The following is a 15737-nucleotide window of genomic DNA, read 5'->3' as shown; positions in this document are numbered from 1 at the left end:
ATTCCAGGAATTCTGAACACTGCTCACACCTGAATGTCTTTCAAAATCAAACCCTGTTAAACATGATGTTTAAGATGTATTTAATAAACAGATTGACAGTGAACCATGGGGAAGTAAGGCAAACACAGTTGAAGCAGACAGTAAACCAACATTAGACTGATTTATTTGCTGACTCATCATCACATGAACATGTATGGAATTCACTAGCACAGTTATCTTGATTTTTTTTCCCCCCTCAAAATCTGTGCTCTACATATACAAAAAGAACAAAGAGCTTTTTACTGACACGAAATCCTGAAAAATCTGTGGGATGTTTGCAAAGGAGAGAAATGTCCATTTTGAGTGCATTTGTTTTGTGCAGTCACTCTGCAACTTCACTGCTGCTTTCAGCCTCAGGTCCCGTGGCATCAGCTTCAACATCTTTTTCAGGCTCCTGGAGGTCTGACAGTTCAGGCTGAGATGCCTCCATCTGTTCCTCAGCAGGCTCTGGTTGAGGTGATGCCGACTCCTCTTTTTTTGACATCTCCTCCTGAAGAGAAGCAAAAATTACCTTACAGGGCAAAACGTTTGTAGTTCCATTTCATTTTTTATGATACAATTTAACTCACTGATAATATGAGGCAGCATAGAGTAGTTTTCTGTTGATTAAGGTTCACTTCGATCAAAAAATCGTATTTATTTTCAGGCTTAAGGGCATTCAACCTGCAACCCTGAATATTTGAATGTCCAAACACTTTTGAATTAATGCATGAGAGAAAAAAATGTTGTTAATCATTGATCAAATAATGGAAAAATAAACGATAATCAAAAAAAAAAAAAAACCCCAACCCGTTAAACTAGTCGAAAAAATTATCGCTAGATTAATCTTTTGGGACAGCCCTAGAAAACATGGATGCTTCACACACATCTTCCTCCCGCAGCACAGATGATCTGTACTATCAGCACAGTTACAAGGTGGATGCCCAAAATTACCATCACCAATTTAGTATCTGAACAAATGTCTCCCCTTCTGTTCCTGAGATATGACGATGCGTAATAGCCAGAAAAGTGTTTTTGCAGAACATTATGATGTCACAGGGAAGTTGACCTTTAACCTTTTGGACACAAACTGTCATCACTTCATTTTATCCTACTAGAAATGTATGTGACATTTTGTAATATTCAGCAAATGAATTTTGGCTAATATGTTTTGTGAGGTCACACTGACCTTGACCTTTGACCTTCAACCACCAATTCTAGTAAGTTCATTCTTAAGTCCAAATAGACATTTGTGCCAAATTTGATAAAAATTCCCTCAAGGCATTCTTGAAATATTGTGTTCACAAAATGAGATGGACACAAGGTCACAGTGACCTTTGACCACCAAAGTCTAATCAGTTCATTCTTCAGCCCAATAACATTTGTGCCACATTTGAAGATATTCCCTCAAGGCGTTCTTGAGATATATCGCATTCATGAGAATGGGACGGACAGAGAGACGACCTGAAAACAATGCCTCCGGCAATGCCTGTCGCCAGCGTGGAGGCATAAAAATCACACATCTATCATAACTTTTTCCATACCTGGGAAACAGTGTCATCAGTTTCCTCCTCTATCACTGGACCAGACTGTTCTTGCTCCATTGGTTCTTCCTCATCTTTCGTGTCGGCTGGTTGCTGCTGAATTGGCATCTCTGGCATCTCAGGCATCTCAGATTCTTCCAGTGCAGCAGTGGGAGCCTCTTCTTCAACTGGGGCAGAGACTGGTTCCACCTAAAAGGGGAGAATGTGACAAAAATGTATGAATAAACCAACGGATGGTTTTTAAATGAAAATTAGTATGTATGACACATTCAGTAAGAACTGGCTGAACAGCAGACACTGAATGACCAGCAGTTTTGAAGAGACAAGATCTTAATTTCTGTCACACTAATGGACAGTTCAGGTTATAATAATACCTATGTCACTGAAGGATGTTAACATTTTATTGCAGGGAAAAGTGTGAAGGCCTTATGAATTATGTTTATATCTTCATCAGTTACCTCTCTTTCCACGACAGGCCCCACAGGATTTGGTTCTGGTTTTTTATTTGCTTCAAGGACCGACATGATGGAGGCAGGTATGTGAGCTTGCTGTTACACAGAAAAACAGAGGCAGTTAGTACACAAGGAAATCCCAAGAGAAGAACATTTTCTTTTCAAAATGCAAATGAGTTTCAGTGAAGTGACTCTTGCCTGATGAGGTGTGAAGGAGAGGACATGCTGTAGAAGAGGCTCTCTCATCTCTGGGCAGCGTTCAAACACGCTCGTCAGTTGTGCAGGCGGCAGCTGCAGCAGCACGCTGTATGACTGAGGTTTCGTCCTCTGGCAGCACTTCACAAATCCCTCCCACACCTTGGGGTATTTCCACACCTACAGGGAAAAACAACCAATTTTGTGATAATGGTGAAATTTGGTGATTGATATTTATTAGCGGACAACTTTAATTGCCGAGTTTTGCCATTTCTTCATCTGGCTAATGCATCAGGTAGTAAACAGAAATGTCACTGCATATTTGATGAGTTAAAAGAGAGATAAGGGAAAAAAAGATCCAAGACATCTGTGACTGTAGACGCCATGAAAATTTGGCTGGTTTTTGGTGCTGACCTGCTTGACAATGAGGCGGGACAGGATATTCATGACGAAGCCTCCCAGTCTGGGATACATGGTGAGGGACTGAATGACGGTCCGCATGAGCAGCATGGGGAGGGGACTCTGCTCCATCAGCTGCTGCATCACCACTGCCAAAACCTCTGATGTGTACACATTCTTCTCTCCAAAGCACAGGTTGGTAGCTGTAATACAGACACACAATGTTTTTCATTGTCAGCTGTCGTACACATACAACAGAAACTGATTTATAAACCACTTAAAAGAGGTCTCTCTCGGTCTCTCTGTCTCAGTTTATCTACCTGTCCCTTCCTTTCTTTGCGTATCATTTTGTCATTGCTGTAAATTTATTATGTTCATCTGTTATGTACGACATCTATTGCACATCTGTCTGTCTTGGAAGAGGGATCCCTCCTCAGTTGCTCTTCCTGAGGGTTCTGCCATTCTACCAGAGGGATGTCGTACGCTGTAAAGCCCTCTGAGGCAAATTGTGATTTGTGATACGGGGCTTTATCAATAAAACTGAATTGAATTGAATTTACTAGGGGCAACATTGCAAACACTGAGAACAGACTGAAGAGGCACATGCTGATCAAAGACACTGATAAAGTGGTTTACTACATAAACTCCTGTTTTAGGGTTTTGGCTTGAGTTCACACTAACCTTTTATGATAGACTTCATATCACATTTGGTTGAGTCTATGTTGTGTAAAGCAATCAGCAGGTCTCCTGGGGTGAGAGGGGACACAGATGAACTTCCCTCACCTGAAAAACAACACAACAGTGAGAATACATCAGAGTCCGTAACCTGAAAAAATCTTCCACAGAAGCGGACAACTGTCAATTAAAATAAATGATATAACTGAAAATAACTCAAAATAAGAAGTAAGAATCATTTAATAAAATTACTATGCAAGTCACTGATTAATTGCAATTTCTATTATTACTGTCTGGAATAAACCTTAAATAAATTTTAAGCTCTTGTTAAAAAGTGTAAATGTGTGTGCACGTTTCTTAAAGGAATACCTCACCCCACAAATGACCATATGTATATCAATGTTTTACCCTATGTTACGTTAAATTAAAAAAAAAAACTTTGTTTTTCTGGCATGCCTTCACTGTTAATGAAGAATATGAAAACAGATAAAGTTCTTGATGAACTGAAGTCATAGTAATCTGCATTTGACAACAGCAAAACTATATTAAAACATCTGTTTACAGACTCTCACACAACTACCGCAGTATAATCAAAGTCTCATTTATCTAGTTGTATGCTCACCTCTTCCCAAACAAATGTATTTTTCCTAAAATTTGATGATTTAAAACTGAACTGAAACTGAAACGTATCTATGCTCTCTTCAAACGAGGGAACTGCTGATCTACGGCTGCCTCGATGGGTAGTTTGTTTGTTATTGTATGACTTTGATGAATCCGAACAAACCCCTTAAAAAGCCAGTTACACAATAACACAAATAAATTAACCGACTGAGGCAGTGGCAGACCAACAGCTCCCGTGTTCAGCCAGGTAGAATTGCTGTTTTTGTCAAAGAAGTATGACTTTGAGGAGAGCAGAGATACGTTTCAATCATAATTCAGTTTTCAATAGTAAGGTTTTAGTGAAAATGCATGCGTTTGGGAAGTATTGAGCATACAACTAGATAAACTATACTTGGATTACAATGTGAGAATTTGTAAACTTTTGTTTTTATATAGTTTTACTATTGTGAAATGCAGCCCCCATGACATCAATTAATTAATTCTTCATTCACTATAGTGGTATGCCAGAACAAAAAAAAAACAAAACAAAGTTTCCTTCACCAATGTGATGTAAGACTCTGTGAGTAATTGATAAACAATTGGTCATCTGGGATTGTAGTATTTCTTTAATGTAAAAAAAGAAATGAAGGAAGGTAAATGTTACTTACTGTGCTGAGTGCCCAAGAGACGGTTGAACACCTCCTTAACTACAACTGGGTTAAGTTTTATCAATTTGGGAAGAGCCTGGATGACTTCATTCTATATGAAAAAAACAAAACAACAACAACAACAAAAAAAAACAACAACCAAAACAGTGACAGTCAAATCCAGAACTTATTATGAATATTAAATGGTAGTAAGATAGTCGTTTGCTACAAACAGTGTGATTAACATATTACAAAAGTATAATTTGTTCCAAATCAGTTCACCAGACTGTTGGGATGAGTTGCATAACTTTACCTTTTCTAGGCCATTTATGACTGGAATTAGGAAACGAACATCTGGCACTCGCTTGTGGTAAAGGTCTCGCACTCTCTCCACCAGCTCTGGAGATGGAGGCACTGAACAGAGAAAAAGAAGACTAATTTTACCCATCAACCCTTTTCACTTCCCAGCCTCTTATATTTTCCTGTTATTCCATGTTTGGCTACATTATGTGTTGATTTTTTTTTTTTTTACCTTTATCTGTCAAAATGTGCAGACAGCGCGTAACTAAAGTCTCTGCTCCTTTAGGACAGTTTTCAACCAAGAGCAGCAGCTCAGGAGAGTTCATTCCCATTCCACGGATCTACAACAAGAGGAAAAAAACCCCAAACATATCGATACTATTAAAAAACAGCGCAACTTAAGAAGTGCATTGCTTCATTTCAACCCATTTTGTGGCAAGCTGTGGTTCAGCAGTAAATTAACACAGCCTGTCAGAGACTAGTGGCTGTGTTAGTCTGTTTATAAACAAACATAATATTATGTTAATCCCGTTTTTGCATTGCTTCGTACCAATATGATACAAATTGGAATTAGCTCCGTGACCCTGTCAGCACAGGTTGCTGATGGAGGCTACTTTTTAATTTGCCAGAATGTGTCATAATGTGCATAAAATCAAACCGGTTTAAGCTTGTACACTGGAATGCACAAACTAAAAATTGACCCAACTCTAAACTGCAGTTTTTCCATGACAATACATGTGTGATATTTTGGTCTGACACACAGTGAGGAGTTGCACTATGTACTGTTTTCTCTGGTTTACTTTCTCTGGTGGTTAAAGAGTTAAAACACATGAGGAAATAGATAAGCACATAGTCCAATAGTCTCTGCCCTTAGTTGATTAATCTACCCACAGAACCTTGTGTTTTGAGCTAATTGGTTCTTATCTTGGCACAATTATTTAGTGTAATTTAAGTCTAAAGATCAAAATTTTTTCCTCTCAACTGATTTAAACATGCTTGGTAGAAACTCAAATGGTGGTTCTGTTTTATTTGGAGCAACTTGTTCATATTCACGAGTACTGGGCTGTGTCAGATGCATAACATTGAAATAAGAAATTATTTAAAAACAGAGTTCTTTAAAAAAACAAAAGACAAATGAATGGTAGAGTGAAGACATACTAACAGTGAAGAGAGACTTACAGGCTGCTCTATTGCCCGAAGCACACTGCGCTTGATGTCAGCGATGGCCTCGGTATAGACTGAAGCCAGCTCATGGACCAGCCGGTGGTTTAGAGGCAGCAGGGACAGGTAGAGAAACAGACAGTGTCTCACTGTCTCTTCAGTCCAGGGGGCAGCCACCTCTGTCTCAACAAACACACAACAGCACTGTGAGGTTACAGTAGAGTGGAGAATTAGCTACTACTACTGTATTTCTTTGGCTAGCAGGGAAAATTTAGGCTGGAAGAGTTTATGAAGTGTTTGTTCTTTCCTTGTCAACACTGTTTGTAGTTAGAAAGATGTAGGGTTGCATAAATATAGGCTGTGCAGCTGCGCAGAGGCCAGTGGCCTGACTGGGTCTGTGCACGGACTGTCACTGCACGGCTGTTGTGCGTGGTCCCTCCGCTCAGCGAGTAAATTATGGTGTGGCAGCAATACTAGGCTCATAGTAACCGCACTAGTACAACAAATCCATGCTACCATACCAGGTTAGTTCACCAGCTGCTTAATTCTGTTTAATGACGTACTTCATAATCATATGTACTACTGTTTAAACCATGTGTTTGTCCGGGTTGAATTGTGATTGTAAAACATCACTGAAGACTCACGCACCTTGAGGACAGCAAATGTCATGTCTAAGCACTTGTTCACTGCATCTTATGTCAAGCAATTTCTAACACTGAAATGCCTCACTAAGAAAACTCAAGAGCAATCTCAAAAACATTTCATGTGTCAATGCTGTAGGTGCAGTTGCAATGAGTTTGGAAAGTTGCGCCAGCTTACATGTTTACAGTATGTATTTACCGGAAAACTGATGCTGCAAGAAAAAGACGTTTTGCCAGGTTCAAACTGGATGCGGAAAGCTCCCGATTTGTTAATTGTCACACAGCCACCTCTCAGCAGTTGCCAGGCCGTTCACACCAGAAGTCCCATGGAACAGGGTTGCGCACCAACATTTTCAGAACACAGAACCGCTGGGAGTGTTCTGTCCCAGTGGATGGGATGTTTAAAGATAGCAGGTTTGTGGTTTGTGCATTGAGGCCTTGGTTAGCAGAAGTTACAATCCATAATTGTTTTTTTTATGGAAATGCAAACTTAACTGTTCTAATGAGGTGAACTGTTTGGAGAGGCTTTACTGAATGTATTCCAAACCTGTGTCTTTGTCGGCCCCGAAGAGCACAGATGGAGGGTTGGGGTGGACAAGAAGCTGCATGTAGTTCAGGGCAAACTTCTCAATGTAGTCCCTGAGCTGGTCTTTCTCATACATACGCTTGAGAAAAGCCAAAGCAGTGGTCCGCACCTGAAAATAAAACAACCACGGAGTAAACATCAGTTAAGAGAACAATAAGAATATGAGCTACACATTAACAGGATCTGGACAAGAAATGCTATCACCTTTTCTTTTTCATGGGAGCTGAGATCCAGAAGTACATGCAGATACTGAAACTGCCTCGAGGGCCGTTTGACAATGAGCTCCTTCAGAGTCGTCATGCCCAAATACACCCGAGACTGAAACACAAGTTACAAGTGATGGCTGAGTGGACATACAGTGAACTAGCTCTATGTGAGAAGATGTGTCTTTATCATGTCACTCACCTCGTCCTCACAGTAACGTCGGATTACTTCCAACGCTGATTCTGTTATAATGGGAGCCTCCAGGACCAGCTTAGTGAACAGTCTGGAAAAGACACAACATCTTACTTAAGTTTTGCGCCACAGCAACAATAACCACATCAATCCATGTGTTTAAATAAGAACTGAAGAAAAAACGCATGTAACAAAGGTTTTGTCTCACCCATCCCTCTGCTCTGGTTTCTCCTGTAGTCCCGACAGCAGAGTGTAGAGGCAGTGGTCGTAGCTGTCCAGCAGTCCAGTGGGCAGCTGGCTGAGGTAATTGTTGTACTCTTGGTAGAGGAGAGAAAAGGCCAGCTCGCTTCTTGTCCTGATGTCACCCAAAATGAATTCCAGCACGTCCTCTTTCATCATCCCTTCAAACTGCGTCACAAGCTTGGAAAGGAGCTTCACTCTGACCTACACAATAGATTTAGTGTGCTTTTCCTCTGTGCTCAATAAATCTCTTTATGAAGAAAATGAGAAATTAACCATGGGGTTTATTACTCACATGGGACATGCCACTTTGAGCAATCTCCTTCTCTGAATGCAGGATACGTTTGACTGCACTGGAGGTTAACTTCTCAATCTGGGCGTCTGATAAAGGCTGGACGACATCTGACAATCGGAACACTTTTTTTCTCCCACCTGCCCCTGCTATTCTGTAACAGAACAATATCATTCAGGGTAAGAAGTCTAACTTACACATAGGCAAAGCTTACAATCCGTCTAGCATCTTTGTGTTAGAGCCAGAACTCACTTGGTTTGTGTTGTAGGAAGGATGGGTTCAGGAAGCCTCCTGACTGTGGTGGGAGCCTCTGGGCTTGGAACCTTTTCTGCATAACCTCCCACCACAGAAATTGCTTGTCCCACCATCATAGCTGGAACTTTGCGCTTGATGAGCAGGTCTTTAGTAACAGCGTCCTCCTCATTGCCTTCGTCTTTGCCTGCTTCATCTTCTCTGGCTTTGCACTGCTCAAGTCCTAAAATATCATGATTTAAATTAGAGCCCAAAAAGATATACAGTGGGATATTTGTGGCTGCTACCAATATTAATAATAAAGAGTTTGAATGGGGTTCAGCAGTAGTAATTTTTTTAAAGTAATTTTTTGCCGACACTAGATATCAAATAAAAACCAGAGACTGTATGTTAAGTTGTGGAGCAGAGAGCTGTAAATTCACAACTTCAAATCACAAGGCAGACAATAACGTTATCCTGGAAGGTGACCAGGCACAGACTCCTTGAACCTTGAACCTTTCTTCCTACAGGCAGCTCTTGTCTCACTTAAGCTTATCCTCAGTCTGAGTTTTGCTGAGGCCGCTTAATTAATCGTCAGGTGATAGCGATTACGATTTTGAGGTCAAACGATTTCAAAATTAATGAAATCGAGGGTAAACAATTTTTGGTCACAGATGCCTGGAGATGTTATTTTGTCTTCTACAGAAGCCGTACACGCGCAATACTGCCCCCTCCCCTCCCCTCCTCTCCTCTATCCACTCCACTAGCCAGTCAAGTAGGTGAACTACGAATAATGCAAGGGGCAGGTGATCGCAGAAGATTTCAAAAACAGCGTGTGGAAAATGGCAGAGGGAGAGCGAGAGAGGTTGGTCTGTGTATGTGTGTGCGTACGCGCGTGTGTGCATGCGCGCATGTGTGTGTTTGTATGCGCACGCGCATTAGGGCCGAACTCCGCTGCATGCGATACAGAGAGCAGTGGAGAACTCTAAACGTGTGACCATGTAGAGACAAAATGACATGTCGTCCTGTAAACAATATAAGTCATCATGTGCGCCGCATAATCGTTTGCATAACCGTGATTTCAATTTTGACCAAAATAATCATGATTATGATTTTTTCCATAATCGAGCAGCCCTAGGTTTTGCATTGCCGATGACCCACAAAAAAGGTGATTAGTAGATGGCATTGTCTTAATTTTATTTCTGGGTTAGGTTCCAGGTTAAAACACATAACATCTGGGTCTGATCACTGGTGTTGGATTTTAATGTTTAATCCTCTTCCTTTATTACTTTTGTTTTGAAATATATTATCTTAGTTTCACACATACGAAATTTCCCAACAGTTTCTTTAAATGTGTACCTAACCAAATTATTTTAACAGCGCATGGTTATAATAGGATTTGCTGTTTTGGAATTAACTGGTCATATGTGCAGGTGCCTGGGCACACTGTGGTATTGCACATTGCGGTTCCAGGTCAGGCTGCCTGTACCAGAGAGCAGTGTGAAAGCAAGGAGCACTCACTCTGCAGCTAAATCTGGACACTGAAATGTCCTGAAACGTCCTGAGGTACACTGCCCACTGACTAAAAAACAACAACTTGCCTTTGTGCTTATTTATCAAAAATCTCATTGTGCAAATATTTTGTAAAAGCACCACTAGTCAACCCTATCATATCATCACCATACCAATGTGGAGGTATTATTTTGTTAAAAATATTGTGATAATTTATTTTCTCTATATTGCCCAGCCCGAGACTGAGGCAGGATATTTCACAATTTTCATAAAGCTGACAATTAGATTAAATAACTGGAAATCATTACAAACAATAACTACAAAAAAAACAAATATATAATAATTTGAATTAAATGTAAAGGTCATATATGCAGAAATTCTTGTCAATAAAACTTTTGTTATCTGATAATATTGGCCTGCAAATATACCAGACTGGCTCAAAAACTTAAAACTTAGATTCTGAAAACTTCTATTTGTTTCAAAAGGAGTAATTTGTAATTTTTAAAAAATTACTTCCTAAAGTCCCTGCTGGTTACCTGGAAACCTCACAGTGATGATGATAATTCAGGAAGTCACTGTAGCAAGTTAAGAAGTAGTCCAATATATGACTCTCTTGACAACTTGCTTTATTTTTACATCTTGTTATTTTCATATTGAATGGACAGACATGAGAGGGGCATCAATACTCTTATCTCACTCTCAGCATGAAGGCATACAAACACATTTCCTAAAAGGTCAAACTGTTCTTGTAAGCCAAAAACTACTTAAAAACGAAACCCACGTGTTAAGGCCCATTTATGCTATATGTCTATGTCACTAACCTGGACCAATGCCAGCTGCAGTCATCTGGGTGGCCATCAGCCTGGCCAAATGTTTAATTTGGGCATCAGTGCCTGCTGACTCAACGGGTGTATATGTGGCCTGGAAGGATGCCGGCATCACATCAGGCAGATACACCATGCTGATGAGCACCTAAACAACCAGACAGAGATATATGGTGAACGATGGCACAGTTGGGCTTAAAGGAAAAAAATAAACAAAAAATAGGCCACGCCTGCTCACCAGATTGGCTACATTCTCGGGGGTGAGCAGCGGATGCAGGAACTCAGCTGTGAGGTCAATGGCAGACTGTGCAACTGGAACAGCAGCTGGTTTAGGGACAGAGAGAGGGGCTGGCTCCTCTTTATCCTCATCATCTTCTATCAGGGTTGGCTCTGAATGCAAAGAAACAAAAATCAAAAACAACAGGGGTTTACAATCAACGTGCAGGTGTTTGAGTCCAAGGGTTCTAAAAACCACAGAAGTGTATAGTTGTATGCAGAATGGGACAGAGCTACAATACTCCTCCTCCTCTCTGATAAGCTGAGCAACTTCAAAACTTATCAAAACCCTGAAAAATCTACAAAATATTTTCCACTTATTTTTATATATGCCAAACCAGCGTAGTAAACACAGCATAATGACTATAGACAATGAATTAAATCAGAGTCTCTGTGACTGCTATCACCTATTACTACTCACCTATCTTGGCCTTTTTTCCCTCTGTGTATTCTTCATGGCGAGGCCTTTTACGCTGCTCACGTGGTGCAGGTGTAGAGCGGGTTATTTCACTCTGGGGCATTCCCAAGTCCAGCAGCAGAGTACTAATTTGACCCTGGAACTCCAGGCTGCAGGGATGCTTAAGGACCGCTACCAAGTGCAGCTTCAGATTCTTTCGCACGCTGCTGACCTGAGACTTGGCCAGAGTGGGCGGTAGGTTTGCTAAAAAGGTTCAAGTATACAAAAAAGTGTATGTACAGTCAATTGATGTATTGAGCACAAAAAAAAATTCACTGTAAAAGATAACCACAACATAACTTTTGTCTCAATGTATCAATTTCTCTGCTATCAACATCAGGCAGGCCCAGCAACTTTTTAAAAGATTATTTTTAAGGCTTTCTGCCTTTATTTGAAAGGACAGTTTAAGCATGAAAGAGGAGGAGAGAGAGCGGATGACATGCGGAAGAGGGCTACAGGCTGGAACCAAATCTGCGGCCGCTGCAACATAGACGTAGCCTTTGTCCAAGGGCTGCCCCCTCTACCCGCTGAGCTACTGGGCACTCCTCACAGAACCTGTTTTAATCTTGATGTGCAATTTTGAAATTGATAACATCCACTCAGAAGCACTTACCATGCAGTGTCTCATATGCCTGCACCACCTCTGACATGAACATTGGCCTCTGACGGGCAATAGTGGCTAGGGAGCCAAGTGTTGTGGTGAGATTAATGCTGGAAATGGCTGGATGGACCATGAACTTCAGCAGCTTCTCCAGTGCAGTCTTTCCCTCCTCACACAAAACATCTGTTGATTCAAAGAGCATCACAATATCATTTTTTTAGAGATGAGCCTTGATAGACTTGTCAAAAAAACAAAACAAAACATGATAATATGGATTTTACTATCTGTACCATAGCGAATGTATGTGTGATCTCTGGGAACTTTGTCCAGGCTGATGTCACCCTCCTGTCGCTTGGGAACATCAGAGTCTGATGTCCGTGGTGACAGAGTGATGATTAATGATTCCGTGAACTTTATGGCGTGAGTGCGAACGCCATCATTTTCAGAGTCCAGCAAGGCCAGAACATCCCCTTTCATCTGTGTGACCAGATCCCAGCATGCCTCCTGCCTCTCTGACACTGCTTTAGAGCGCACCAACCACTGGCAAGGCAGAGACAGAAGTAAAGGCTTTGAAAACACAACCGTTATTTGTAGCACTTACATGATTTTGTTGAATATTCCTATGAAAAAAACAGACTATGACAGTTCTACAGCATTTACTCTTTAGGCTAAATCACACCAGAAATCCAAATCATTATATGAGGATATTTCATAAATGAAGCCTGTATTTACCTGCAGAGAAACTTTGTACAGTTGGGTGAGTGTCAGGATGGCCTTCTTCACCACATTCACACTTTCGTCCCTCAGCAACATGTTCAGATTGGCGATCAATCTAAGGAGGAGCTCATTGTCCCTTTTACTGGAGAAAAGCATAAAAAACATCATGTCACAAATGTCACAAATTTACAGCTATTAGACTGAAAGACTCGTCTACTCACCATGCTTCCTCTATAAAGCCAATGACAAATTTCCTCACTTCGATAGACTTGTCAGTCTGAAAGGCGATCATCTCCTACAGGATTAACAGGCCAGTGGGAGAGGAATCATAAATCAAAGTTTTAGGTTTACACCATGTTGATGTAGCACTACTGCATAGTGCGCAGTACTATACTGGATACAGCCTTTGCACTCAAATAGCTTTATTGTAGGTCAAACTGCAGTTAGAATAATAACAAAGCTGCAGACAGGTTTACTTACATCCAAGAAATTGTCAAGAAGAGAAGGATCCTTGTTAATGATGAGCTCCTGGACCTGAAAATAAAATAAGTTCATTCCTCATATCCCCACAAGCACTGGGGTAGACAGCAGGGGAACCTCTAGGACTGGTTGCAGCACATTGCAATGCAAAGAAGCCAAGAAATGGTTGGAAAACTTGTGTTTAAGGAAAATAAATATTCACACAGATGTGCAACCAAATTCACATTGAAATAAGACCCCAAATATTATGAAACTGCTTACTGATTTTGCAATTAATTTTTGGATATCACAACAGAGAGAACCTACTTAAACAAACAGACTACAAACCTGTTTAAGTACTGTTAGCTTTTCATCCGTGGGTATCAGAGCAGCCTGATTCAGAAGATCCACCACCTGGAACGGAAAAGCAGACTGAATGAAGCTTTCCTTATATAGCCATTTATTCTTATACATGAAAATCATCACATGACTACACACTACATACAAAAAGATGTCTGGCTGCACCCTAACCAAAATTGCATTGATTCTCTTCTGTGCACATGTAACATTTCTGCTCAACGCTAATTACTGAAATTATTGAAGCAGTGAATGGAGTTTCCACATAATAAGCTTAGAATCAAAAACCTTTCCACTCTACTTCATAGTAAGCACTGTTTACATGCAAAACAACAAGATGAGAGTACCAAATATAAGTAGAAATTAAGGTATATTAACTGAGCAAGGTGAATTTCTGTAACAGCTGTAACTGACCAATGTCTCAGATCAATATAGCAGACCATAGAAACTAAGTGAGTTTAATCAGCAGCTCCACACATTACCTTCATAGAGACTGCAGCTTAATTCATTATAATACTTCCATATCTATACATGGGTATATCATTTCGAGGTACTTCGTTTTGAAGTTAACTATCACTTTTACTACTGCAGTCTACTGCTGGAAATAAAAATCATACACAATGACTCTATTATAGCAACATGAATCCCAGATCTACTCATAATAAAGTATTAGGATATAAAGGTTACCCTTTCACTGGTGGTCATATCGACGACATGGGGAGTTGCTTGGCTAATTTGAGTTTCCCCCTCCACTGAAGAAAACTCCATGATGCTGCTGTGCTTTCCTCACTATGTGGATATCATGGTCTTCAAACTCGTATTAAACACTGCAACCTGTGAAAAACATAACCGCAGTAAATGAGGACGTTATTTGACGCTGTTAAACGCAAAGATTATGCACAAATACGTTTAGTGAGTTAACAAGTGTGTGGTAAGCTTAGAGTTAACGCGCTAATTGTACACATACTGTTCATATCAGTGGACTTAATACTTAGATATTTGTACACCAATAAGTGCTAAAATGCATTAGATATAAACCATTAATAACAAGGCTTTAACGCTGAGTATAATAATCTAAAACACTTTGTTCTCAGCCAGCGCGCTAGCCCCATGCTAACCGTACTGCTAACCCTGCGAGCTAGATTTAACATTATAACGACATAAAGGTGACACGTGCTCACCGCTACACAGACTCTTTACTTCGTCGTACCATCCGTAGTTAAACGTGAATGGCGTGACCGACTTAATAATGTATTAGATGTAAGATATTTAACAAGTTCAACAACTCAGCTCCACTAGGGAAGCTGCCATGTTTAATTGAAAAAGCGGTGTTGCTCTTCTTCTGCTGTTAGCGAGCGCGCAGCATAGACGCAGCGCCACCTAATGGACACACGAAGGCCTGCTCGCGGTTTCAGATAGCCTACACTTTGGTCTAGTATATGTTATTATATATTTTGAGATTTATTAGGGTATATATCGTGACAAAATATTTCTAGTATATGTTCCGTGAGTAGAATTATTTATCAATTATGTGTTTTTTGGCCGGCTCTGCCACAGACTCCCAACCAGCACCACAGACAGCGAAAGAAATATAAGAGACACCCAGGCTAGACACAAAACTAAATCATTTTTATTTAGAAATAGGTGTAAAACAACAGATTTAACTGTAAAAAACAATTCAATTACTATGGGATACTTATGTCTTTTGTTGAATATCTGAACAGGTTTCAATACCGTTTTACACCCAAACAATGTGCAACAGTGCTTGATGCCATTCCAAGAGGAGCTTTGAGGGTTTGAAAAAAGTCTCTCGATGGTACATCAGAATTAACGGATTGAAAAAATGTTCACTTGTGAGCTGGAGGCCATTAAGAAAATGAGTTGATATTAGTATAGTAGAAATATCAGATATCAGATATCAGTAGAAGATCTCTTCCACACCAAATGATTACGCATCCAGTGAGAGAGGTCAATATCTGTATCACTATCTATCACTATAGTCTGTTTCTGTTGGCATCAGTGGGCCAAGATCCTTTGCATAATAAATTAAATGATGCCATTTTGATGAGCACGCAGCTAATTTGCAATACATGACAAGAAGGAAGACTAGTTTTTGGATGCCTCCAGAGCACGCCTCCACTAGAAATACAAGCCGAA

At 40.3% G+C, this 15737-nt stretch overlaps 2 protein-coding genes across 2 annotated transcripts in view; both read right to left on the bottom strand.

The window, feature by feature from the left end:
- Window positions 1–15737, bottom strand: part of LOC125899276 (signal transducer and activator of transcription 4-like) — a 216598-nt gene that overhangs the window by 92132 nt on the left and 108729 nt on the right. The window lies entirely within an intron of this gene.
- On the bottom strand, window positions 90–14908 carry sympk (symplekin). The gene is made up of 27 exons (XM_049593430.1): window positions 14762–14908; window positions 14268–14414; window positions 13572–13637; window positions 13245–13298; window positions 12986–13059; window positions 12780–12906; window positions 12338–12587; window positions 12060–12230; window positions 11411–11650; window positions 10952–11103; window positions 10711–10861; window positions 8399–8621; window positions 8150–8300; window positions 7823–8058; window positions 7624–7705; window positions 7423–7536; window positions 7180–7327; window positions 6010–6170; window positions 5063–5171; window positions 4844–4944; window positions 4552–4642; window positions 3290–3391; window positions 2624–2811; window positions 2213–2389; window positions 2021–2110; window positions 1563–1751; window positions 90–529 (listed from the first exon to the last, which is right to left on the bottom strand). The coding sequence occupies exons 2-27, from the start codon at window positions 14346–14348 to the stop codon at window positions 362–364; spliced, it is 3696 nt and encodes a 1231-aa protein (XP_049449387.1). The 5' UTR covers window positions 14349–14414; window positions 14762–14908; the 3' UTR covers window positions 90–361.

This window comes from Epinephelus fuscoguttatus, linkage group LG13 (assembly GCF_011397635.1).
Source record: "Epinephelus fuscoguttatus linkage group LG13, E.fuscoguttatus.final_Chr_v1".
Lineage (NCBI taxonomy): Eukaryota > Metazoa > Chordata > Actinopteri > Perciformes > Serranidae > Epinephelus > Epinephelus fuscoguttatus.
Note: the sequence above shows the minus strand (reverse complement) of the source record. Positions and strands in the feature narration are given on the sequence as shown.